The 27,189-nt window shown below is 42.2% G+C and overlaps 1 protein-coding gene across 1 annotated transcript in view; it reads left to right on the top strand.

Moving 5' to 3' along the window:
• The window catches only part of TAF4B (TATA-box binding protein associated factor 4b), a 75,415-nt gene that overhangs the window by 3,080 nt on the left and 45,146 nt on the right, over positions 1-27,189 (top strand). Inside the window, exons 2-7 of the mRNA XM_075141935.1 lie at positions 12,769-12,917; positions 14,105-14,212; positions 18,530-18,697; positions 18,806-18,928; positions 21,930-22,019; positions 25,372-25,950. Coding sequence (XP_074998036.1) covers positions 12,769-12,917; positions 14,105-14,212; positions 18,530-18,697; positions 18,806-18,928; positions 21,930-22,019; positions 25,372-25,950 — 1,217 coding nt within the window. The remainder of the gene's footprint in view (positions 1-12,768; positions 12,918-14,104; positions 14,213-18,529; positions 18,698-18,805; positions 18,929-21,929; positions 22,020-25,371; positions 25,951-27,189) is intronic.

Here is a 27,189-nt window from a genome sequence, read left to right as displayed (position 1 = left end):
TAGACCAGTGCTGGTACTCAAGGTACTTCACCCTCAGCAGTCAGGTGTGAGTCTACCCCTGATTTACGGCTGGACACCACTGGGGGTTTTAGCACGCAGTAGGGCTCCAGCTGGGGACTGTGTCCTTTATACACCTTCAGCTGGACAGATTCTGCCTTGAAGGTTTGGTTCTGGCATTTTGACCTTACATACCATCAATCTGAGACTGAATGGTTGGGCTATGTCTTCCTAAATGGAGGGAACTTGTATGATGTACCAAAGGGACCCTTCCTCAATTGCCCTCTCTGTTGACAAGAACATGTTAGCAGCATTTCAGGAGGCTTTGCACGTAGCAGTCTGTGGGACTGGCAGAGAGCAGACCAGCATGGCGAGTGCAGTACTGCATCAGTCCTGAGCTCTGCTGGTTGTGTGGTCTGTGCTGATGCTCACAAAACTGCAAATGTCTTGTCTCATGGACCATCTGCTTGACAAGAAGTTGTGTTCTTGGTTAACTTGAACTTAACTTGAACTGTTGGGGAGAAAAATGGTTGGGCTGTGCTATTAACAAGAGGAAATAGTTAAAAGGCATGGGAAGGGGAAGGAGTGACCAGGTTTCCATGGGCCATGACGAATGTCTATAGTTCACCTTAGTGTCTTTGGGCCCCACACCGCTTTGGAGAAATGGAGGGTAGAAAAAGAGCATAAAAATAACAAGGAGAATGTTGTTGCTTGGTTTCCTTTCTTCTTTAGTTTTCTTGAACTTAGTTTTTTGTTACTTCTGTGTCTGTTCTTGTGGCTTTCATTCTATCCCTGGCCCTGGAATGCTCGTCACAGGCAGGCGTTGAAAGGATAATTAGCAGATGTATCTGCTTCTCTTGTGGAGGGACGAAAAAATACAGAACGTGACCGGGTGCTAGGGATCCTCTGTAGTTACCTTAGGATCTGCTTACAGCAGGAAGCTCTTCAAAAAGCTCGCCTGATGCCACTGCTGCTGGTTACAGGGCTATGGCAGCAGCTGCCGGAACGCTTCACTGTAGCATCAGCTGCCTCTGGGGTATGTATTCCTATTTTATGCTTTCCTTTATTCCTAACACCAGTGGGCCTGAACGAGCATGGTGTCAGCAAAAAGAAGTTGCCCTGAGTCTGCCTTAATTTGCACTAGTAAGCTGGTGCAAGGCATGGCTGCTGTATAAAGCTTCCTTTGCACCTGACTTGGAGGGGAATGGCAGCAGGTAGAGGCTCTTGGTTTCTGTCTGCAGCTCAGTTGTCTTCGCTTGGATGTTGTGGCTTGTCCCTGGCAGGTTTTCCACTGCCTACAGCTTATCTAGGCTGATAGTGGGTAACTGTTCAGAAAGCACAACCACTGTTCATGGCAGGTGGCCAGGGCTGCGTGGCAAGAGGCAGGCAGTCGGCGTGCGGACACCTGTGGGTGGGAGGGAGAGAGCTGATGCGGGTATCCCAAAACTGCTGTGAGGTGGTACGGAGCCTGATCTTGTCGTGCTTCTCTTAATTGGATATAGAAACTAAGGTAATCTGAAGAGGTAAGGGCTGGTAAACATCTGGATGCTGCCCTCTTCTGCTTCTGAAATTGGCTTAATACCTCTCAAGTGCAGTACTCTGAACCTCCCTCTTCACGTTCTAGTTGTTACTTCTCCGTTGTAAAACTGCATGAGGAATTTAATATTTACATATTTGCATCTAGTCCTTCACTTTGGAATAGGAGGAAGCACTGATTTTAAAATACTTTTTAGTTTATATTATGTTTGGGTAGGAGGAGGCTATCTAAAGATTTCTTGTTTCAACAAGACAAAAAACCTAGAAACGCCTTCAAAGTCTACAATTTCTGGATGTTGATAATCTCTTGAAGTCTGAGCATAATACTTGTGCTGTAGGATGACCAGTAGGGGCTAAATAATACATGGCTACAATCTTTTATATCCCAATGGTGTCCTCTGTTCAGCAGGTTTATCAGGATGGATTCTTTGCAAACTTCTCTCTTCGCATTAGGCAACACCAGTAATTTTATTTTTTCCTTCGGAGGGGTCAGCAAGGGGTCGGTTCCTTCAGAGGAACTAAGTCAAACTTAAAAAACAGTGAGTAAATGTCTTCCACTGTAACTAGTAGAAATTTCAGCTGCTGTGTAGGACTTGATTTTGCTTTCAGGACTGAATGTGTCTGGCAAAACAATGCCTTCATATCATTAAATGCACAGCCCTGTGGGAATTAAGATTTAAATCTTGGCAGAAGATATAAAGCTAACGTCTAGATTTATGGTTTTCACAAAAAAACCCAGATGCATTCTGAATACTGAAGCACTGAAATATGATGCTCTGTAAAATAAATGTTAAATGCTGTTCAGATTTTACAATCAATTGGAGTGTATTGCAAAGAACTACAGCTACAGATTGGTGAAGAGTAAACTTTTTTTAATCCTTAGAAGAGAGAGAATGTGAGCCTGACTTCTGTTGCTTTTGCAGTATTTAAAGGACCCTTCAGCTTGTGGCAGTAAAAATAGTATCATCCATACACAACTGACAGCTGGAAGAAATACTAATTATATTTCAGTATTCTTTTCCCAAAGATGTTGATAAAGTAGGTGAGCTCATGAGTTGTTATTTTGAGTGGTTTGCAATACCAGATTTTTTTTCAGTTATCTTAGAGAACCAAGTATTTGTCATGCCATGTGGTAGAAATCTGTGCTGTGCTTAGTGGGTAGGATTGGATGTTACAGTTGTATATGTGAGTTTTGCTGTAAGTTGCAAAGCTTCTCATAACTATCAAAGATGAATAATTAGTACTGCCCTAACCACTCAAACAAAAACCCAAAGGCAAATACTTTTTTTGGAATTCTTTTTGCATGAAGCTAATTCTCTGAAAACTATGATGATTTCAGAAGAAAAATGTATATAATTTGCAAAGTGGAAAAGATAACAAGAGATGTTTCTAAGTGGCTTGCTATTCAGATTGTCAGGATTAAGGTCTGTTCTGCCATTTGTGTCATCTTCAGAGCAAAGTCCACTAACAGATCTGTTCCACCAGAGGAAATAGTCTCTGATCACAACTGAAGCGGGGTAAAAATGGCAGCAGATGGAAAATCCTTGTTGCTAATGAGCAAATCTAGGGTCTGTTAAGGCTGGAGAACTCGTGAAGCTCAGTTGTCTTACTGGGGTGATTTGGTGAACTCAGAACAGTCAGATGTCATGATGGCAGTTGGTTTTCATAGCTCGTGTTTGCAGACCTCTTCTAGCGCACGCTTCCAGTTTGGTGGAGGCAGAGGAGATGGCTTTGTTAGCATTCACTGCTCCTCGGAGTTGCTTGAGAAATCAAAGTTCCTTGCGTGAATGTCCAGGCTAGATTAACAACCAGCATGCCCTGGTTGGCACAACACCTGAAGACTTTTACTTGCAGCTTGCCAAGTGGCAGTTGCCATCTAGTTCAAGTGGAGCCCTCGAAGCCAGGTCCAGCTGCCTGCTTGGTGGTGTGTTGCTAGGCAGTCTGCTTGGGGCAGCCGATGGTGCGTGTTGAAGGGGGTAAGCATATTCAGAACAGCTTTATATATGGCTTGCATACTAGCCACTTGACAAATAACACACCATTTTGGTGACAGTTTCCACAGTATCTGTGTAAACAGAAGTTAATACTTCCACGAAGGTTTTGCAGTCTTCTACAAGAATTTTTGTTTGCTCCATCCCACTTAGAGCAAGGTGGTAATCAGTGTTAAAATTCAGTGTTAAGCCCTTGCTTGCCCTTCTGGAATAAGTGAAAATCCATCCAACAGAGGGGTGAATATGTACTTTTAGAGGAAATTAAGTGGAATTCAACCTTCTGCTAGTCCCCGTGTGAACACCAAGGAAACAATGTCCCATTGCAAAATTAATCTGGATTAATGGAGTTGATTATCCTGTTACATAAAGGAGACAGAGATTTAAAGGGGGCTGATCTTGTCCTTTATTAGAACTCTACCAAGATACCAGTTATGTTTTTAGCATCTCTTGGTTTAAAATTAAGATTTATAGTTCAACACTCTGTAAGTTTCAGATTTCTCTGTAACAGCTTAATAGCTCACAATGTTCTACAAATGGTAAGTGCAGGGTGTTGGCATACCTTCTGGTCCTTGTAAAGCTGTGCACTGTATATGTATGGCTGCAATGTGCCAGGCATCTAACTTGCTATTTAAAGAATTTGACTCCAGTGAACACTAGGAGTACACAGCAAACTAGAAAAGAGTGTGGTGTATAGATTCAGTGCCTTTTTCAGCACAGTAGGAGTTGTCTTGCAAGTAAGCAAGTGTCACTTTGGCTCCTTGGAGGTACTATTTCACTCAGCCATCAGCTGAGTCCTCTGAAAATACTTGAAGCTCCTTCATGAAGCAGCTTGGGTCCTGGAGAACTCTTCAGTCAGATCATCTTATCTGTAGACGATCCTGGAACTGTCTGATTACTCGGATAGGAAAGCAACCAAGCCTCAAGTAGCAAACTTGCAAACCACAAAGATAAGGTGGGGAAATACTGATGGGAAGTGATCCCAGTTGCTGAAAGACGTGGCCCAAGGACAAGAGCTAGATGTTCTCATGATATCAAATAAGACTCTGGCTTGTGGAACACAGCGTTGGCCAGGAATCCCGTATGCCTACCTACAGTAAAAACAAAAACTCTTGGGATTCAAGTGTAATAAATACACTTTGAATTCAAATAGAAAAATTAGTGCCATCTTGGAACTATGCCCAGAAAACATCTATGACCTGTCAGTTATTTACAGCCCCTCCAAGAATCAATGCGATGTCTGGATTTTCTTTAGATGGTTGGTATGGACATCTGTTGTTTGCTATAAATAAAAGGTATACTACCTTGCAACTGGGGCAGTTATATTTTTGCACAAGAGTTCTATGACTGTAAAATTGCGTGGATATGAATGTATTCTCAAGTAAGGAAGCTCAACTGTGCGTGCAGTCGAGGAGAACTCTTAGCTCTAAAACGTGGGCCTGTATTCTGTGAAAAGGCAACAGCATTACGGCAGCCCAAGTGCTAGTCTGTTAAATAGGGATACCCATCTGGGCACCAAAATGCATAGATGAGCAGCTAGCCTCCAACAGCTTGGATAAGACTTACTGATTAAGCAGTGTGTGAAACTTGGCTTCAGATTTTTGCATTTTTAGCACTTTGTGTCTAGTTCCTGGAGGAAGGGAGGGAGAGGGGATGTTGTTTAGACTCTTCAGAAAGATGCGTGGTGTCCATTATTCCAGAGTATTTGAAATAATGGGCTATCAGACTCTGCTTCATCCTGCCTAGAAGAGATATCTTCATCCCTTTCTGCGCGTCTCAGGAGCTGGCGCCCACTGTCAGCACAGAACCTTGCTAGAGAAAGGTTGGAGTTACTGGAGGCAGCAGCCTTCACTGGGGCCGTATGCCCGTCGAGCTGTTAGTGCGACAGAGTTGTGGGTGCGTGGTGGTTTAAAAAGCTGCTCACAGCAACCCAGGAAATCTGGGAAACAGTAATGCTAATGAAACAGTGCTGTCAACTGGACAGTTGTGTCTGTGAGTAAGGCTAGTCCCTGGCTTTGAAAAGGTGAGATGTGGTCAGGCATCTGAGACTGATGCAACCTTAAAAGCTGTAGGCCAGAGTCTACAAGAATTCTGCAGTGTGGTGTTTGTGCAGCTGGCAAAGATGCAATCAACTACTTTAAAGAATTTGTGGGTATAACATTGTATTGTTTTTTATTTAGCCTGTCTGTGTTCCGTTGTAGCATGAAAGCATATTGGGATTATGCCCTTTGAACTTTTCTCCTGACCTGGAAATTAATGAATTCCATATCTGTGGGCAAAACAAGGTGTCTTTCATTGGAACTCAAAATCGGGCATCTTATTGTGACACTGCAATATATACACACAAGTTACTGGTCCTGAGCCATTGCTAGAAAGACCCATTAGTATAGAAACTTCCCTAGAACAGAGGGAAAGGGTGCAGAGGGTGATTTTTGAGATATGTAATTATTTGGTTAGTGAAACGACATGTGAACAGAATGAATTGGTTGAAGGCCTGGGTATGTAGTGAGTGATTCTGGTTGCTGCCATAACAGTGTTGATTATGGGTTGATCATTGCTGAGTTCCTCTTCCGTCAACTAAAATTGACTTCCAAAGGTTGGAATGATTTGTCTAGCAGAGTAAAATGCTTTGCGGATGTGGTACACAAGCTGAACAACTCAACTTGACCCATGTGGTGTAGATGAGTCCTCTACCCTGCTTGTCTGGGAAATCCAAGAGCAGAGATGTTTTCCCAAGAAAAGCCCCAAACAGGCAATCTTTGTGGCTTCCCAGAAGGTCAGTTGTCTGAAATCAATTGTATTTGATTTAAGAATAGAACTTAGAGCTCATCCTTGGGAGCCTGTGGCGAGGTAACCTCAGGTGGCCACCAGATCTTCACTGTAGCTTTGTTCCTAAGACAGTGAGAAGCACAGCTAGATGTTGCCTTCATATTGGGCTGTCGTCTTGGTTTCTTCATCTTCAGTACAGAAATCTGCAGTAGACATCTAGGAAAACACAAGTACCAAGTGACGGTCATGAGGAATAAGTAGTTCTCCTGCATGCAGTACAGTCCATACTTCATTTGAAAACATACAGCCGCAACATATTAGAAGTGTTATGTAAGTCATGTAAAAGTTAAGTCAGTTCAGCATCAGACTTACCATGTCTTTCACAGTATTTCACTAACATTTTCTGCCTCTTCAGCAGTTTTTTACAGCCAGTTTACAACATAATACACCTTGATATGATCACTGTCTAAACAGTTGATGTCTCTAACAACGTCCGTTCTGGGTCTGTCTTATTCAGTTCTGTAATGTGTTTTTGTAACTTTTAAGTGACCTGTTCTGTGGGGCTCAATAAATGAGGTTAAAGAAGAAAAAAATGCATTTTTTTAAAGGATGCCTTTAGAGAGAAAAACTTATTTTCAAAGCCGTTGCATGGATTAGTAGTACTTGGCCCTTTATTTTCTGAATTTAGAGTCATCCTAAATAGTCAGGCTAAGAAACTTAAAACCAATATTCCTTTCTAGTTGCCATTTAGTTTCCTACTAAAACATTCCCTTTAAAGGGGGATGTCTTACCTTTTAACTGCCTTTAAAAGCTATCCCTTTGTTTTGAGTAGTTCAGTGAAAGAATGAGGTTTGTTTAGGAACAGAGAGCACTGAAACATTGCTGCTGTTTTAAAAGATTTTTTTTTGTTGTTAAACTGTTTACTTACTGATTTGGGACCTGAAAGTCTCATTTAGCCCTGTATTTATAATAGCGGTTAAAGTGAACTTTACTAAAGCTGGAAACATACCTGTGCAGGCACCCCTTGTTTTGAAATAAGCTAAACTTACCCTTCTTTGAAAGGGGCTTTTGTAACTTGTATTCTCTTAAATGAGTTGGGTCTAATGCAGTTGGTTCTTGCTTGTATTTTATTTTAGGAGCAAGAGACTTCTTTGCGTTTCCTCATGTTGCTCCCCAGCCAGCAGTTCCGAAGAGCTGTTGTGTTGAGCAGTTGTGTTGGAAATGGTGTAATCGAAGTGGTGGATTAACTTGACAACTTCAGCTTCACGTGTAACAGCACATGGTGTATCTCCACCGGAGCACACCTGCTGGCTGGTTCATCTCGGGAAATGCCTTCTGGATGTTCCCCGTAAGAAATGGCCTTGAGCTTGTCTTATGTGGTAGAAATTTATTGGTGGAAGTTGCCCTTAGGGTGGGATGCTTTTAGCATACAATGGTGTTCAGTGCCGCTGGATGAAACCCTGAGCTTCGGTTGGCAGCACAGCTTTACGTTAACAACAGTGCGGTTTCCTTAACGCTTTTCCTTGAAATACAGTGAAGCCCATGTAGGTGGCCTTACGTACAGTGGCATAAACAGATTTCTGTCATTATCCCACAGCATCTTGTTCATGTCTCTGGTGAGTTTTTGGTTCTCTGTCTGTAGTTACAATGAAGAGGTATCTGTAAGCTGCTCCTCCTGCTAACCTGTGTTTCTTCATTCCTGGGTTGGATGCTACACACAGCTACAGCTTAGAAAATTTGAAGTGCATTATAACCAAGTTCAGAAAAAGCTGGATTTCCTTGGTTGGTGGTGCTGGGACAGCAAAAATTTACAATGGAGGTATTTCAGGTTTGAGCAGCAAATGGAAATTTAATAGAAGGCCTCTGGTTTTCCATGGCACGCACAGCTGGCGTGCCTACGTGGAGGCTGTTCTGGGTGGTGGCTGCCTGAGCTTTGCAGGAGTGACGCTGGGCACTCTTTTTGGAGGCATGGCTCCTGGAGCCCCTGTTCCAGGAGAAGGCAGGTCACTGGAGAGAAAGGGTATAGATGTCAATGAAACCTCTTCAAGGTGAGAAGCTATAGCGTGGCTCCTTCTGTATAGCTTTAGAGGAAGCCGAGCTGGGTTTCGGTTGTCGGTTCCTTCCCCTCCAGCCTTCCTGCAGGATTGCAGCCGAAGGAAGGTGTGCCGGGAACAAAGGGCTGAAATAGCTGACTTTATTTTAACTGCCTTCTCTGGCAGTCAAGAAAAATAAATAACTTTCCGAAGGATGTTTTTGGCAGGACAGGCACAATATCTAGAGACAGAAGTCTCAATTCAGTGTAAAAAGGGCTGTTTGTTAATCTGCGAGAGACGCCCACGTCCTCCAGCGAAGCATGTGAGAACTAATCCCTGCTGGTAACTGGTCACTTAGGTTTCATGTTTGTGATCTGAAAATAGGAACAGCCTTGTAACCCAAAAGGGATTGTGCCTTACTCTTGCTGTCAAAGTGCACAAGTGGTGAGAAAGTCTTTCCTGTTCTCTGAAACAACTTCAGTAAAACTGTCAAACTGTGTATCCTGTAAATGGTGCTTTCTTGGAAGTGCCGCCCAAAAGAGGGCACCTTTGGCGTTATGAAGATGTCTGATTGCTGTTCAGTAACTACAGTTGGTGCCGATATTTTGGTCAGAGATTGCAGATTTCTTTTCTGTTTTTAAACGCTGTGCTGAGCGGCGTTAGTTGAAACTTCACTGTTTCAGCTGTTCAGAGGTTCCCCCCACCCCATTTTCCTGTGGAGCAATGACTGCAAGACCTGATCTGTTTTCACGTTTAGTTTGGCAAAAATTGCGTTCTAGTGAATGTGAAAACAGCTCTTGGAAAAAAAAAAAGATAATATTTCTTATCAAGTGAAGGATTCTTGCACTTACCTTCTCTTCATTTCTGATAGTAGCATCTTGGTAGCTGCATGAGTCTGTTTACTTGACCTTTCTATTGAGAACCTCAAGGTTACCATCACCTGCTGTTCCCTCATTTCACACTTGTGCAGCGGTACGTGGTGTATGAGACTTCAGGCATTGGTCTTGAGTGCTGTGGAACCTTTTCTTCTGGCACTATTGACTTCAGTGTTGGGTCGTTGCTTTTGTTTCAAGGCAGAAAGAGAGTATCAAAAGATTGGGGGTATTTTTAAGTTGTGAATAAGTATAAGTAAATTGTGGCAACCAGAAGTGAAAAATAAATGTCCTTCTCAATAGCTTTCAAATTGTTTCAGACAATCCATGTGTCAGTTTACTGTCACTTCACAACATTAGGTTGTAATTACCCAGAACTGTGTGTTTCATGCTTGAAGTGTTGTCTTGTGGCTCTTCACTGTATGGATCTGTAGCTATGACAGTTACTTCAAATTTTCCTTCAACCTTATTTGTGCTAGTGTTGGGCATTTATAATATTAAGCCTACAAAAGCAGTAGTTAGTAGATTACCATAATACTGATTTTGTTGGTTTTGGAGTTATAAGTTTCCTAACTGTCATGAAAAGCTACTGCCATGAAAAAGCCACCACCATGTTAAAAATTCTGCCGAATGGAACAAATATAGGGAAATTAACGTTTGTTCCAAGTGGAACAGGTTCTTACCATAACTTATGGAAGTAAACAGGCATCACCTTAGTCGTATGTTCCAATCAAGGCTATGACCACTGGCGTGGCCTTGGGTAACAACTTCTGTGGATGCTTTCACCAAGAATAAACCTGAAGTTATTTTACAGTGTTCTGATGCAGTATGGATGTCTTTGTATTGACTAATCCTGTTACTAGGAGGAAAGTTGATTTATGTTTCAGAGTACAGTGGTGTTGGGGGTTGTTGCAGTCATGGTCAAATGTAAAGGGGCTACTGGATCTTGTTAATATTTGTGGTGATAGTTTTTTGTTTACTTTTTTAAGATGTTCATGAATTTGCATATGAACTGTATTGTGTTTGCATAAGCTTGCTAGCTGTGTTGCTCTTGAGTTAATTTCCTGTCAAGTGGAGTCTGCTGGAAACTCTCCCCATTGAAGTGGCTGGAGGATGGGATACTCTTCAGGCAGGGGCTCCATCTCTGGCAAATGCTAACTGAAACTTCAGAAAGTAGTGCAAAAAAAAAAACCCAACCCTATAATCGAGTTGACTGGTAACGATGCCTTTCCTGGTATGCAGTATGATTCATGGAAGTAGAAATTGTGCTTCTGACAGTTTGGCTTAAAAAACAAATGTAATGAGTAGTGACAAAATATCCAAATACATGAAAACAAAACACTTAATGCATTCCAAATCTCTAAAGGAATTAAATAATAAATTTATATGTGCCTTCTCAAAGAGTAAAGCTAGCAATGACATTTTTAAGCAAGCTTAGGGAAAAAAGCCTAAAACCTCCAGTAGCAACACTTCTGCCATCCTGAGTGTAGACCTAGAGCAGAGGGAAATGCTATTGCTATCAAAATGCGTGGTATCGTCAGCTTTTTCTCTTCCTGTAGAATCTGCATAAGCATGTGATGTGAACAGGGAAAAAAATGCCCTTTTTTGACTGATGATAAATTGTATGTCATGAATCACTGTCTAAATAAGATGGCATGAAAAGAGAATTAGAATCTGATGTGTTTGCTGTGATTCCGGGTATTCATTGATTAAATTAAAAGATCCATCTATAGCTAAATATAATTATAGTCAAGACTTAGTGGAGGAGGAGAAAGCTGAGTTGTCAGATGGAGTGACAGTATTTTTCTGGATATGCAACTGTCTTGTGCATCTGCCCCATCTAGTAAAGGCTGCTTGAGAAAGGAGGGAATCGCTCTAGATGCTACTCTTGCAGTGTCAGTTTGTGTGTGCTATGTAAATGGCAATATGTTGACGTTACAGAATTTTATACCAAGTTTCGTGTTGTCTTGCAATATCCTCTTATGCTTTTAGATGTGGAGGATGAAAAGCTGTTTCTAAGCATGTGGTTATAGCTTAATTATTTAAAAAACAAAACAAAACAAAACCCAAAACAAACAAAACCCAACTCATAGAGCTTGTGGCTTTTCCTGTTGTATTCATTTAAACTCAGACAGAAGCAGTGTTTTGGGCTGTATTGTACAGTGATATTTTGACAGCTTCCAGACTAACCAGATAGTAAAAAGACTATCCATTGATGCAGGCTTGTTTTACACTAGGAAAGATTGTAAGTGTGCATAGAAGCTCTGGGATTCTTCAGATATTGGATAACTTGCAAGAAAGTTTAATGCAGCTCTCCAAAAATGTTGAGATACTCTTATTTACATATCTGGCATTCTCCTGTACCTTCCCCCTTTCCTTTCTGCGAAAGGCCTTTGTTAAGTGAGGTGTTAGAGGATGGTGGTTTTAGTGGTGGTCTCTGCATCAGCTGCTGTTGAAGGTAAAGGAGGTGAGGCACCAGCAAAGGTAGGGATCTGAAGCCGTTGAGACCAGGGATCCAGCTGGCATTTTGTATTTGTGACCCTGATGAAACGTCTGGATTGTCCAGAGCCTAGCCCTTAGGGGACCAGGGAGGAGAAGGAGGAGGAGGAGGCATTGGCAGCTGAATGGTTTCCAAATGCAGGGAAGATGGGGCTATGATGTGGCATCTGACTGATTCTCCTTCGGGTGATTTTCATTTGAAAGCTTTAGTAAAAATACTCATTGTTTGTTAACTGTTTAATTGTTTGTCGTTATAGCTGATGGGGTAGGAGAAAGGTGGTAGGAGTTGAATCGTGGTGGGCTGACTTTGCTGTAGGTTTGAGAGGAAAACAAAAAAGCAAGGAAACAAGGCAGAAGAGTCTTTTTCTTTTCTTTCTTTCTTTTGCTTTTTTTTTTCTTTCCCACTGGAATCTCCCTATTTGGCCATAAGCTGCTTTAATTAAAACCATGCATTTTAATGCTTTTGGACAGACCCTTGACAGAGGGACAGCTTCAAATGTCTGAGTGGCCTTGGCTTTCGTTGGAGGCCACTGCCCTCTGACCAAAGGGGATGGTCTTGATATAGGCAGGTGAACTGGTATGAAACAGACTTCAGTTCCCATTGCAGGTTTTCTCTAAACCATATCTTCACCTGTAAGTATGTGCCTAAATGTTCAGAAAGTGAAAATGTATAGAGGCAGCCAAGTGTGATAGTGGTGATGAATCTTGCAGGTTGAAGAGCTGCTTAAAGAAGTTACTGTTAAAGTAATCCCAGAGTGTGTGTGTGTGGTGTGTCTGTCTTTTTCTTTTTGACTCAAATGATGAACTACTTTGCAATTTGCATCTTATATACACGTAGTGTTTCGATGTGGCTGTCTAGTGAAGTTTTTCTCTTGACTTGAGGAATCGTTTTCTGTCATGCAGAGTAAAGTTGACGTACGCTTAGCTCTTACATTTCTCGGCAGCTGTTCCTTGGAGTAAGAAACTAAATATTACATTATCTTATCAGTGTGGTCTAGCTATTTCTTCCACAGGAGCATAGGAAAGCCATAATATTGCTTAATTTCTAACAGTCTGGATGTTTTTCTCCAACAGGAACTGTTCTTATCAGAAGCAGTAATGGCCAACTAATGCTAGTATCTCAACAAGCAATAGCACGAGCACAGAGTCAGCCACAAAATAACACAAGCGTGAGGCCATCTGTACTGACCAGCACACCTGCCATCAGAATATGTGCTGTACAGGTAACTTCTCTCATAGCTTTTCTTTGACGTAGCTGTATCTTATGTGGTTATAACAGGGTTTGCAAATAAGTTATGGAGGGTTAAATAAGCATTTGAATGCTTTCTGAACAGCATGATGGTGTTTGGTTTTGCACATAAAAATCACTATGTGCTTTGCTTTCTCAGTTTGAAAAAACTGCTAGCCATTACATATGGTATAGTTAAAATTAAGGAATTCTGCTGTGATGATGATGCTGATGCCCTTTGAGAAGGGCAACAAAGCTGGTTAAGGGCCTGGAGAACAAGTCTTATGAGGAGCGGCTGAGGGAACTGGGACTGTTTAGTCTGGAGAAGAGGAGGCTGAGGGGAGACCTCATTGCGCTCTACAACTACCTGAAAGGAGGTTGTAGCGAGGTGGGGGTCGGTCTCTTCTGCCAAGTAACAAGCGATAGGACGGGAGGAAATGGCCTCAAGTTGCACCAAGGGAGGTTTAGATTGGACATGAGGAAAAATTTCTTTACTGCAAGAGTGGTCAGGCCTTGGAACAGGCTGCCCAGGGAAGTGGTTGAGTCACCGACCCTGGAAGTATTTAAAAGACGTGTAGATGTGGTGCTTAGGGACATGGTGGTGTTGGGTTGACGGTTGGACTCGATGATCTTAAAGGCCTTTTCCAACCTTTATGATTCTATGTAAAGGGTTTTAAGAAAAAAAACAAAAACAACCCAAAACCGAAAAACCTACCTAAATGGTTCCTGCTGGTAACTGCAACCTTGTGATCCTCTGGTGGGATACTTCTCTGAAGCTGAGTGAAGCATGTCCCCAGGATGTTCCTTCTTCCCTGAGCTCTGCTGGCTTTTCACTTCCGTCTCTTGTAATGTAGTCAGCATGCAGGAGGAGGAGCGGGAATAAAAAAAGTAACATCTGCATAGGTCTTGCCAACATGCCTATCCTTTAACTGTTTTGTTCTGATTCGGCATTGCGTCTAAATGTCTCTGAATCTGTTCTTGAGCATTAAGCTGGTAGACAAGTAGCTTTGTTGAACAGTGTTGAAACTATATGGGCTATGTGAATGATGCCTGTATTGTTACTGTAGGAGCGGATGTCTTGGTTTATACTGGACAAGAGCAGGCAAACGTCAGTGTCTGTTTTGTCATTGACTTGTCTGACAACTGTTCTCTGCACGTTTAATTTTTTTTTTTTTTTTTAAGAACTCTGGCACCCAGTTACTAAAGAAAGTAGCAGCTACTCCTGTGAAACCATTATCTCAAACAACAAATGCTGTGGCTTCTACTGTACAGCCACCTGCTGTAATACAGGTAGGTGGCAAGCTTTATAGTGCAGCGGAGTAAGTGACAGAGACAACTGAAGAAAATATGCATGCATTCTTGTTATTTCTAACTCTAATACGGTTTTCACTGAGCTGGTAACTTTTGTTGTCATGATAAATTCCTTCCTGAATGTCTTTTTTTTTAAATGCATAATTTAATTATGCTTCTGCCAGTGTGTGTCAGCTCATCTTCTCTCACTACAGTAGAAAGCACATGAACAATGGATAAAATAAATAGTTCAGAGAGCCATTTCCAGTGCTTTTGTACCCTATGACACAGCTCCCTCAAGCTCTAGCTGATGCTTTTCTGGGAAATGGAGACTTCCTAATGCTCTCTCCTGTTTGGGTTCCCTGATTCCGTAGGGGGAAAAAGTATACCTGGGGTGTTGTTGAGGGGAAAATGAGCTGTCTGCACTAGTCAAGCTGTTTTTCAGGTCTCTGTTTTTCTCTCCCTCATTAAAAGCTGAAGGAAGGTCATAGCTGAAGACCTCTGTTCTCTAATTGAATTTGGTAGACAGGTTCCACAGATACGACTGTAAGTAGACAGTGGCTGGAAATGCCTCATTATTTTTAGGTAGTGTTTTTTGTCTTATTTCCTAGGTCTTATTTCTCTTTTTCCAGAGAAAAATGTTGTAGGACTCTTCTGAAGAGGCTCTTGCTACCTGTACAGTATGAGACTTCTCCTAGATACAGTTCTTCCTCTGTTCTTGGGGACCACGGTTCTGGATAAGCACGTGTAATGAAAAGAAAACTGCTTCTTTCTACAGCTAAAATATTCTGTTCTCCTCATAACCTGGAGGAGAAATTGGGAAGAAGTCTGGCTTGTATGTACCTTTTCTTTTGTGAACAAGAGGTTGAAAGAGACTGGGCTGTAGTGGTTGACCAAGCACTCAGTAAATGGGCAGGATCAGTCATTCAGAAAACCATGCTGGATGTATGTTCTTGACCTTGAGGGTGTTTGAAGGATTGGGGGCTATGTTCGCTGACAGCGGTAACTAACAGTCTGACTTACAAATTCATCCTCCTACTGTTCTTCTATATCAGCAACTGAAAACTACCCACAGCTCTGCCTGTGATCTTTTTTCTCTTCCTTCTCACTACAGATGGATGATGTTGGGGCTAAAGGGGAAAACCCAGAGGCCTCTCTTAATACATTTTCCATTTTGCTTTGGATGGAAACAACATATGATTTGTGTCTAAGAACAGTAATGGGATTCGTTACCCACTTTTATTTTGGAATACTAGCTTGCAAACCATGTGCTTGTGATCTCTGCATAGAGATCTTTAGGATATAAAAGCAATAGTCATCTACTATACTACCCTTGCACTGGGGAGAAGTGATGAAGGTAAAGATTTCTTCCATCTGATGGATGAAGCTGCCTGCATCCTCACAGTCTCATGTGGATAAACATTGTGGATAAACATGCTATTAACTTTTCCTTTTTAAACTTGCATCTGCCTTTGACTTGGTTCTTCTGTACTTTCTTAGTTCAGTTTTGATGTAATCAATTTAACTTGTATTGGTCTGAGATATTTAAAGAGGTAGACATGGAGTATTTTTTTGTAAGCCGTATTTTTTTCAGCCGTATTTTGTAGAAACTTGAACACTTCTAACGAGCATAGGGCTGGATTTAAGCAGCAGGAACGATAGCTCTAGGAAAAAATAATAGTGCCGTTCTGTTTAGAGTGGCTTCCTTGGAGCCTCTCTGTTTTGCAGAGGATTGCAAAGCCCTCTGTACAAGCTCCTTGTACAATAAAGAGTAAATAGGTGCAATATGGATACATCTTGCCATCACAGAGCCACTTCACTCCTTACCCTGGGGCAGGCAAGAGAAGAGTGCCGACAAGGGAGTCGGTGCATAAGGTTGCAGGTGCCTAAGGTTGCAGGAGAACCGTCTGGGGAAAGAAAGAAGTAGTCCTTGGGTCTGATTTCCTTGGCAGTGGTTCATTCATCAGTCGTGAAAGAACTTGCTGATGTTAGTCTTGACAGTTTCTTGAGGTCACAGGAGAGGAGTGTTGGTGTGGAAGTACGATGTCGTCACAAAAAGTGGGAGACAGTGGAGAGGAAATAATCCTTGGCTTGGTTGTGTATCTCCTATCCTGTGCGAAGTACAACTTGGAATGCTACTATCTGCAAAACTCTCTCTAGTTACTGACTCCAGGATTATTCTCCTCAACTACAAAAATATTTCCATTTTTTGACATTCCTGAATGTTTAAGCTCTGAGGTTAGACAAAATACCTGCACGTTTTTATTTTTTACCTTCTTCCCAGATGAGGTAACAAAGCTGCAAAGTATCTAATTAGCATCATGCTGGGGCACTTTCATTTAGATGCAGAGCACTTCTTCTCTTGAAATGACTTCAAAATATGCAGGATTAATGCCATTTTTTGTGGCGACTGTTTCTCTGTTGCTCAAAGTGAGAATGAGAATTGTCAGTAGTGAAAAAGGTTGAGGGCAGATGACAGAAGTTAATTCCCATATATTCATCTTCCTGGGAAAAGGGTCCAGCAGACTTCCTGTTGTTCCCTCCCTCAGCTGATAAAATGCCGTTCTGGTCTTGATGTGTAAACATGCTGGAATTTGCAAGAGATCAGCTCCCGCGAACCTCATGTTTTCGGCTTTTAAAAGCCCAGGGCATTGCAGCTTGACAGATCTGTACTCTGTCCCCTTCCGTCTTCCTCCCGTCCATCTGTTTGTGGGATTCTCATGCCCAGTTTGCCTCCCTGTGGTCTTAGAGCTGTTGAGCCTCAGCCTTGGAAGAGGCAGTGGTGGTGGCAAAGATCCTGCAGAGAGCTATTAAAGTGTTACCAACAGTGGGAACCTAAGCTGGAAAGCTTTCTGGTAGCTGCCTGCTTCTTTCATGTCAAACTGGTGGCAGCTTGGGGCAGGGGGAAAACCCACCCAGGAAAAAAAAAATTATAAATAAACAACAAAAGTGTGTGTGTTTTGCTTTAGCTTTAAATGTTTGCTCGCTAATTTTCCCTATCCTGAAAGACTTAAAAGCACTTTGATATTCTACATGATGCGTGTCCAACTCTGATTAGTTTTTGTTTTATCCGTGGTAGGGCAAGTTGGGCTCTTGTGCTACTGTCTTACCGTTAACACAATTGGCAAGTATTAATTTGTGATTGCTGGAATAAACTGTGGTGTTTAAGTGTGTTAAGAGTCAGTGAAAGCAATTGTGTTGCACAGATCTGAACCTAGAATTTGGCCTACAAAACCAGACTTTCTCTTTCTCCTGAGAGGTTTGGAGGAAAAATGACACCCAACTTCATGTTTCAAATGCTAACCTGAAACTCTTGCTTTTTTGTAACCTGCAGGTTCAATCTGGCTTTTTAGTTTTCAAGTTGAGAAATCAAAAGTGGTGGTTTCTGTAGAGGCAAAGTCTTTTACTCATACTGTATTCTGTTGTAGCAGAATGGTTTTTTGTGTATGGTGTGGGGTTTTTTTTCCCCCTTTCTTTTTTTAAAATCTGAAGTAGAAATACTTCAGTTTAGTAGGTTTTCCTCTGGAAACTACTATTTAGCCTGGTTTGCAAAGGAGAGAGGCAATTGTGTTCTTATTTTTTCCTAAACCTTCATTACTTTCCTGTTGCTGGAGCTTCTGAATCTGTTGGTAAATTCTAATGAGATTTTAAAAAGAGGTCTCAAAATAACTGAATTTTGTGAGGCTTTGTGTCTGGGCAGAGGAGAGAGAGATCCAAATTGCTGCCCACAAGGAAAAGGCAGGAAGAACTTGTTAGGTGCATTTGCTCAGCTGGCTGCTTCTGCTGGCACATGCATCCTTCCAAAGTGGACACGACATCTTTCGCCTACTGCACAGGTGATAGGAAGAGTAAGGGATATTGCAATTGGGAGAGGAGCTGCAGGGGAAGAAAGAAAGATAAATAATCACTTAAGGTCATATTTATCTTCAGTGTACTATCGCCTGGCCTAGCATTGTCCAAAATTCATAAGTCTTAGACTGTAGGAGCCTGGCAAAGTTAGTATATTGGTTTCTTCAAGATAGCTTTACCTTCCTTTCTTCACTTGAAGTTGCAGGCAGTGCTTCAGTCTGGGTAAGTGTTTGTTGTTTCTTCCCCCTGCCCTTGATTTAAAAACAGAATTAAGGCTGTGGGGGTTCTTACTGTATTAAATAGAGCCTCTCAAAGCAAATGAATCTAAACTTTAAAAACGAAGATAAAAATAATTTATTTATGTTTTAAATAATAGTGTGGAGGGAGGGTGCCACCTTATACGCTAGCAGAATACAGTATGTTTGTCACGTTAGTCTTTGGTTAAAAAGTGTTAATTTTTCTTTTCAGACAGCAGCTGCAACAGCTAGTGTTACTGCAGTTACTGCTGTAAAGCCTTCGAGTACTGGAACACCTGTAAAACTTCCAGTTACAGGACCACCTGCACAAGCTATCTCCCAAAAGGCAGTCTCTGTGAAAGCAGAGGGCACAACAGTAGCACAGACCAGCACTTCTACAGTAAGGGGAAAAAAAAAGTTTTTAATTAAAAATTAACATTCTCTATATTCATCAGAGGTTGGAGAGCCAGTGCAACATCTAACAGTCTTCTCTTTATTTCCACACTAGGAGATGCTAGAGAATGTGAAGAAATGCAAGAATTTTCTTGCTACACTAATAAAACTGGCATCTAGTGGACCTCAAGCCCCTGAGATGGGGCAGAATGTGAAGAATCTGGTGCAAAATCTATTGGTGAGACTTTTTTTTAAACAAAGTCTGCATCATTTGTGTATTGTTTTTAACATTGACTTCATAATAGTATTGCTCCTTGTCTTTTTTTTTTTTTTTGTTAAATAGCTGAAGAGTTAGATTTGTGGCTGGGTACATCTGACTCTCTTTAAGTCTTACATTATAAGTCTTATTTTAACTGGATCCCATGCTGTATTTTTCCCCCTCACATTCCTGTTTCATTTTATGCACACAGGTAACTGACAGCAGGAGGCGCTAATAGTGTTAATACAGCTTCTGGGTCTGAGCTGCTTTTTTTTCCATGTTAGTGTAGTTTTGAGTCCTCAATGGCAAGAGTATTACTGTGGAAGTTGTAGTGCAGTGCTAAGTCCGTACTACTGCTTTACTCCAAGGCAGAACTGACTGACAGGTTGATAGTGAAGCTCCAGTGGAACAAGCATGACATTATCTATGTCTTTAGACAATGGGATGGAGAAAATAATGTGGTGGCTGCCAACCTCTCTCTCTCCTTGCAGGTGGCTTCCGTATGCTGCTTCGTGCTGTACCCCAGCACAGCTGGGTTTTCTTGGTAACGATTTCTCCTGCCACTTCTTGTCTTGGCATTTGACCGCTGCTGCTGTTTTGTTGTTCCACTGTAGCAGAAGGCTGTGGGCTGCTGGAGGGGGATGGCTTTGCTAGTGGTACCAAAGGACTTTTCAGTCTAGAAAAGCGTGGTGTAGACAGAGGTATAATTTCAGAGAGCAGATTGTTTGAAGATGCAGCCTTGCAAAAATTTGATTCCTTTGCCTCTGTGTCCCTGCTGGACTATATACCTTGCTTCTGTAGGAAAATACTAGAGTTGTTCCTTCTTGTGCTTACAGTACTTTTATTTATTATTTTTTTAAAAACAGTTGTTACCAGACATTAATACATCATTAACTGTGCACTTGTATTTTAAAAATGCTGCTCCTCTGCCATTCAGTATATGTATATGATTTAAATGCAAAATAAATTAATGTTTCATATGTATGAGGGAAATGAGTAAATGGCAGCTGTGAAGTAAAATGATCCTTAAGGCAGCATCTCATGAAGTGGGTGTCAAGCGCCTTGTGTGCACTGAGATGTAGTATACCAAACCACTGCATCTGGATAGGAAGGCTCTGCAGAGGGACCTGGACAGGCTGGATCGATGGGCCGAGGCCAACTGTATGAGGTTCAACCAGGCCAAGTGCCGGGTCCTGCACTTCGGCCACAACAACCCCAGGCAACGCTACAGGCTTGGGGAAGAGTGGCTGGAAAGCTGCCCGGAGGAAAAGGACCTGGGGGTGCTGGTTGACAGCCGGCTGAACATGAGCCGGCAGTGTGCCCAGGTGGCCAAGAAGGCCAATGGCATCCTGGCCTGTATCAGAAACAGTGTGGCCAGCAGGAGCAGGGAGGTGATCGTGCCCCTGTACTCGGCACTGGTGAGGCCGCACCTCAAATCCTGTGTTCAGTTTTGGGCCCCTCACTACAAGAAGGACATGGAGGTGCTGGAGCGTGTCCAGAGAAGGGCAACGAAGCTGGTGAAGGGCCTGGAGCACAAGTCTTATGAGGAGCGGCTGAGGGAACTGGGGTTGTTTAGCCTGGAGAAGAGGAGGCTGAGGGGAGACCTCATTGCGCTCTACAACTACCTGAAAGGAGGTTGTAGCGAGGTGGGTGTTGGTCTCTTCTGCCAAGTAACCAGCGATAGGACGAGAGGAAATGGCCTCAAGTTGCGCCAAGGGAGGTTTAAGCTGGACATGAGGAGAAATTTCTTTACTGCAAGAGTGGTCAGGCCTTGGAACAGGCTGCCCAGGGAAGTGGTTGAGTCCCCATCCCTGGAAGTATTTAAAAGACGTGTAGATGAGGCGCTTGGGGACATGGTGTAGTGGGTATGGTGGTGTCGGGTTGACGGTTGGACTAGATGATCTTAGAGGTCTTTTCCAACCTTAATGATTCTATGATTCTATGTATCGGTGAGACCTCGGTGATCTGTATCCACAGCTCAGCAAGACCAAACAGGCAGCAGGTCAAATGACTAAATAGGAGAGCTACTGTAAGTTCTGTTTGTCTGTGAATATACAATCCTTAAAACCCCTACTCTGGTCATGTAGCTCCTTGGAACTGTTGTTCTGAAGGAGAATATGGGTGAGAGGAGTAACTTCTCTGCAGAGACAGAGATTGGTGCAGGGGTCCCTCTTCCTTGAGGGAATGTTCTTGGTGACTCTGTGGCAGGGTCTTGCCTGGGAGGGTGAGAAAGGGCAGCAGCGTCTGGGGCTACCCACCACCTTAGCCCTGTCATGGTGGCACTGTAGTAGTGAGTGAGGGGTCTTGGAAGTCTGCTGCAGCTTCCTAACCCTTCCAAGCCCTTGAGTCAGGTGTTTCTGTTGGGGCAGAGTGGAAAGCATTAAGAAAGGAGATTGTACTCTGCAAGGCAGATGGCTGTTACCATAGTGGTATGTAGAAGCGATGTTCTGATGTTCAGTTTCTCCTGCTTTTCAAAGTCGATGTTAAGTGTTCTGCTTTATTATGCTATGTATGCATTAGAGTAGAATTGTCTTACAAAAACTACTGAGTTGTCTTTTGTCTCCGGTCTTTTTAAATTGATCTTTATGCAGATAAACTACCTTTACAGAAAAAAAAGTACTGGTAGTGGATTTAAAATATCTCTGCATAACAATGAGGTACTCAAAAGGATCAGTGCTACTTATAAACTTGTTTCTATCAGTTCACTTCAATGAGTGGGTGTTTGAACAAATATCCTTAAGTGTGTTAACTGCCTGTAGTTGAAGACAGTAATTTAATTTGATAATACTATATCTAAATTACAACATCATTCTATCCTAAAAATCTTCTGTTTAAAAATATAGGAGGAAAAAAGCATTTGAGTACTGAAATTGAACAATTCCATGATAATGTAAATGTCCATGGATTTTTGATAAATCTGGGAAAAAATATGGTAGATTCATAGTTATAACTTACCATTGTAATTATACTTTCCTCTTAGGAAGCAAAAATTGAACCAGAAGAATTTACAAAAAAGCTATACATAGAGCTCAAGTCATCTCCACAACCGTATTTAGTTCCTTTTCTCAAGGTAAGTGTCTGATTGTGGATATATAGTATTTAATGAGGGAAGGGAGGAGGACCAGAAAAGGAAAGGAAAGAGGCAGAGCATTCAAATAGGTTTTTGCTCAGGTCAGTTGAGGAAATGGTGCTTAACCTAACCTTGTGTGACTGTTGCTCTTGGAAGGACAATTTTTTGGGGGAGGGAGGATTTCAGAGGAGTAATTTACGCTGTGTACTTAAATTGGAGAGTAATTACCCTCTAGTTGTTAGTGGAGAATAATGTTTTGGAAGATGGTACATCTACAGTAGAGCAGCTATACCAAGATATAGTTAGTTACTTTCTCATCAAAACTGTAGCTATTCTGAGTTCTAATACAGAAGACTGACAACAGTGGCTGTGCACAGCTTATGTAGTATTTAAGCTCAAAGAATCTACATAAAGCTACTCATCTGTCTGCTGGTTTGTGTTTAACTAGATGCAGAAAAAACCCCCACCCCTTTCTCCAGAAAGGGTCTGATAGGACTACTGCAACTTAGGAAAAGTAACCCAGGGCAATTCTACCTCCATTCAAGCAAATAATCACATAAATGAAAAAATGCTCTCTTAACACTTTTAATCGTATGGTAGAATGGTATTAACAAAATAAAAATGAACATCTTTGATGTACAGCAAGCATTAAATCCCAGTGAAAACATGGAAAACTTGGTTACGTTTACTTAATTGCAATGTACATTATTTACTTAATTGCAATGTATTCTTAGGCTTGATAGATCTGTACTTTTCCTCGGCATTCATTATAGGCATGGTGGAGAATCAAGGAAGAATGGTTAAGTGGTAAAGTTGGGACAGAGGTTTTCTGGAGTTTCTCCTCTTCCTTAGTATTTGACAGCACATACAACAATCCATGTGATAATGTTGATATTACTTTAGATGGCTGGTGTTAATCTGTTCAAGTGTGGGATGAATATTTTTGTTACAGTGACAGCCTTTAAATGCTTTGCTAGCAAGTTTGCCATGAGTCTAGAAGACTAGTCATCTCTGCAGGGCTTGATATAAAATTTTCATATTGGTCACTTTTTTATTCTCTGTTTAATTCCCTGGAGACTTCTTAAATGCCCATGCAAAAGCTAGAAAAACAAACAGCTCAGAGTATGGGCTTTCCTGCATCCAGTGCAGCTCTGGCTGCAGAAGGACCAGGCTGTGAGTGCAGGGTCAGTGTGACTGGCAGAGGTTTCCTATGAGCTGCGCAGTGTCTCAGCAGAGCTCTACTAAGTGCCAGGGCAAGTTTGGCATCAGAAGTAGCATAGCTGCCTTCTGCATGGCCCTGGCTGATGAACCCTGCTGGATGTAGGCTGGCTGTGTGTGCGTGGGGCCAGCTCAGGTGCTGTTGTGCTGTGTTCCCAAAACAGCGGAGGTGAACCTCAGTAGCTCCACACAGACCCAACCTAAGTCTGGCACAGGTAGACCTCATCAAGGGCTGGTGAGTCCTGACAGCCCTGGACTTGTTCATGCAGAGGAGCTGAGCCAGGAGGTGGCTGTGCAGCACTTGCTAACGCTTCTACCCCTCTGGGTCCCTCAAGGGTTTATTAGCTCAGGCACAGCATTGTCCTCATGCTGTCCCCACTTGCAGAAGTGCTCGGCCTGAGTTAATAAGCCATCCCACAATGTGGAGAGCTGCTACATATGGTGCACAGACCTCGAGGCGGTTTCACAGGAGTTAAGCTGGGTTCATCAGCGTGGGTCAGACCCTGACCCATCACAGCAGAGCCGATGCATGTTTCTCCTGTGGTATGCTGCCAGGTACGGGTATCATCTAGGCTTTTCTGTTTTGGGCAGTATCCATACTCCATAATCCTTGACAAGGTGCTCTCTCCCTGTTGCATGCTATATTGATGAAATACTGTGACTTCAGAAACGTTGTTTAGACTTTGTCATGGTCAAAGTTAGCTGACTTTGTAGTGTTACTCATCCTTTAAAACTTCTTGCACCCTGATTGCTTTTTTCCGAAATACCTTAAGGATATGTAGCTGATACACACCAGTTAGGTCTGGTCTGTAACTCTGAGCAGCTGTGACAGGACTGAGTGCCAAATGGAAGGTGACCTCAGGAGCACTTCTCTAAGGTGCTACAAGGATCGGTGCTGGCCTTGTTTGTGGGGGAAACGCTTGCAGCTGGAGTCTGGAAAGAAATGTGATAGGGCTTACTGCCAATTCACTTTTAGCTAGTGAAGTGGAATTTTAGGGAGGACTCTCTGGAGTTGTCTCTTATCTTTGAGCTACAGGTTTTTGATGAAGTTGTTGCATGTGTTTTGTTTTGCCTGTTCCAATAGGTGGAAAAGTACAGTGACTTTGGCTGAAAAGCCATCTGTGCTGGATGCTTTTGGTAAATAAATTGCATCAGGAGCATGAGGAAAGCTGAGCAGCCTTTTAAAAGAAAAGGAAGTGAACATTAAAGATAGGTGTGCCACAGAAAGTCTAGATGTCCAAACAATTTGTTCACTTGGTGTATTAGCATGTGAGACAACATGTTCCTGTTGCATGAAGCCCAGAGCAACAGCACTGTGCTGGAGACTCTTACAGGCTTCAAAAACTGGTGGGGGGGAAAAAAGGTTTCTGAGAATATACAGTCAGCTGTAGAACTGATTTCCCCTGGTTCTGAGCCATAACAGATTGTAAATAGTCAAGGAGAAAAATCTGTAGAGGGCTTGAAGATTATTCTGTCCATTAACCTTCTCAAACATAGCTGTAGTAAAAATGAGATGTTGCCAGATACCTTTACTAATGTTCTCTTGTTGCAAAGAACTATCTGGCTTAAGTTGTGCTGCTGCAGCTATACAGGCATTCTTAAAGTGGTATCCCCCCCTAGTGTAGATACAGCTGTATTGGTATGGAAGTGCTCATATCTTCAGAGCTTTTTCTGACTATTGGATAATTTGTAGTTCTCTGTCAGACAGGCTCCATGGAATAAACACAGCTGTTGCAATATAGGAGGGGTTTTTGGCAAAACAAAACTTTTTGAGGTAGTAAAACAGTTAAAATGGTCTTTTTCTAGAACACAAATTTCAAATTGAAAAATCTAAACAAAAGAACAATGTTATGGGTGAGTTTCCCTATAGATGGGATTTGCTACATGCAATGAAGCTGTGGTGGCTGTTGACCTTTGCTCAGCCTGTCTTGGTAATTCTTGTGGTCTTCACTGAGCAGTATCGTCATCAATTTAAGGATGCCTGAATTCTAGCAAAACTTGTTTGGAATAAGCAATTTATTGTCCTATGAAAAATTAAATTGAAAGGTGAGGAAGAAGATTCAGTTGCTAATGTATCAGTATTGTGGAAGACTCTGCTGACGTTACGTCCCATGTTTTTTCATTTTTCTTCTAGAAAAGCATGCTTGCCTTACGGCAGCTAATGCCCAATGCTCAGAGCTTTATACAGCAGTGTATGCAGCAGCCAGCTCCAACCCAAGAAGCTGTTTCCATTTGTACCTCTGCAGCACCAGCTCCTTCAATAGCAGTGGCAACCTCAGCTGTAGCAACAACTTCTCTTCCAGTTATAAAACCCGTGTCTGCCTCTGTAACAGTCACAGCTTCTCCGGTTATAAAACCAGTCCTTGTCAGTGCGTCAGCGACAGCTTCTCTGCAGACCGTGAAGCCTGTTCCTGCTTCTGCGGTGGTGACAGCATCTCTTCGGCCTGCAGCTTCAGTCCTCACCACAACAATAACAACATCAGGGCTGACTGCTATCCAAACTGTCAAGCCAGTCTTCACCTCTGCGGTAGCAACGTCCTCTCTCCAGTCTGCAAAGCCAGTACTGGTCTCTACAGCGGCATCTTCAGCAACAGCCCCTCTCCAGCCTCTGAAACCAGTCATTGGAACCCCAATCAGTATTAAAATCTCACAGCCAAACTCCATCGTTGCGCAGTCAGTGGGTGCTCAGCAGGTGGTTAAAGTGAAACAGTTGGTAAGATGAATTTCTCTGCTTCTCTGTAACTGGGGTTCTTTGCTTTCACTCTTACCGTTTTGTCAAGAGGATACCAATTTGGATCTTAGCGGGAATTTTTAACATACGAAGCTAGTCTGTCATGAGTTAATAAGTTATGTTTGTCATAGGGATATTAAGCTGTTGCTGAAAAGGTGAATGTAAAGCCAAACTGTAAGCTCGGTCTCTTGCAAGACGTGCTGACCACCGTTCCACCAGACTAAACCTCCAGCTTGAGACACGAGGGAATATGAGTTCTGACCTCTGCAATGCATGCAACTAGGCTAGGTTGGCGTCGGAAAGAAAAGGCTGGAAATGCTTGTGCCAGGAACAGAAATTGCTGATGGGATGCTTATGTTAATTACTATTAGATGCCCTGTTAGGGCTGTGCCCCAGCTAGCCACCAGAGATTCCAGTCTCTAGCTTAGTAGTTCCTACCCTGGATACTTTGCGGGCACAGGTGGCTTGATGATGTTTAGCAATATGTTAACTGAAATGTACGAACTAGCTCAAGGAGCTTTTCAGAACAGAGTTCTGATCTCCAAATTTACTAAGACATGTTAATTATGAAGTCATCCAAAAGTGAGCTTTTTCTATCAGGCCTTATTAGCTAAAAAATTCCAGGAGGAATAAACGTCTTATTAAAACAATACCCTGAAAAGCAATGTGTTAACAGTTTTTTCTTGGCACAGGTTAACTTCTTACTAATGTTAATGTTAAATACCAACAAACTGTGGATCACAGGTATACCCAAAAGAGCAATGTTGTGAAATACATTAGGTTTGGTTTCTGGGTGATAGAGATGCTGAGTAGTATGCTGTCTGACTGGTCTACCCGCAAGTAATGTTCTCAAGTATTTTGAGAGAATAGTCTCCTTTGGCAGGTAAAGAACTTGATTGTTGAATAGGACTTCCTTGTAAAGATTTGTTTGTGAAAAAGAGGGGAAAACATCAGAAGCTAGATTTACTTTCCACAGGTATAGTAGGGCATCTAGTGTGTGAATTTCCTTTGTAGTTTTTTTATTGTGTATACTTTATTTAAGAGCATTCAGAGCCCTAAAATGTTTTGCTTTTTCAATTTTCTTCCTTTCAAAGTGCATAAGGTGGATGTAATACAAGAATCCTGCATTCTAAATAAAGGGCTTATGCTACCAGCTTTTCACCTTTTCGGACTTTCTTAAAAAGAACAAAGCACTCAAGTATATGGAGGGGATGGGGGGTC

The sequence above is a fragment of the Calonectris borealis genome, chromosome 2 (assembly GCF_964195595.1).
Source record: "Calonectris borealis chromosome 2, bCalBor7.hap1.2, whole genome shotgun sequence".
In the NCBI taxonomy this organism is placed as follows: domain Eukaryota; kingdom Metazoa; phylum Chordata; class Aves; order Procellariiformes; family Procellariidae; genus Calonectris; species Calonectris borealis.
The sequence above is the reverse complement of the archived record's forward strand: the minus strand, read 5'-3'. Positions and strand labels throughout refer to the sequence as shown.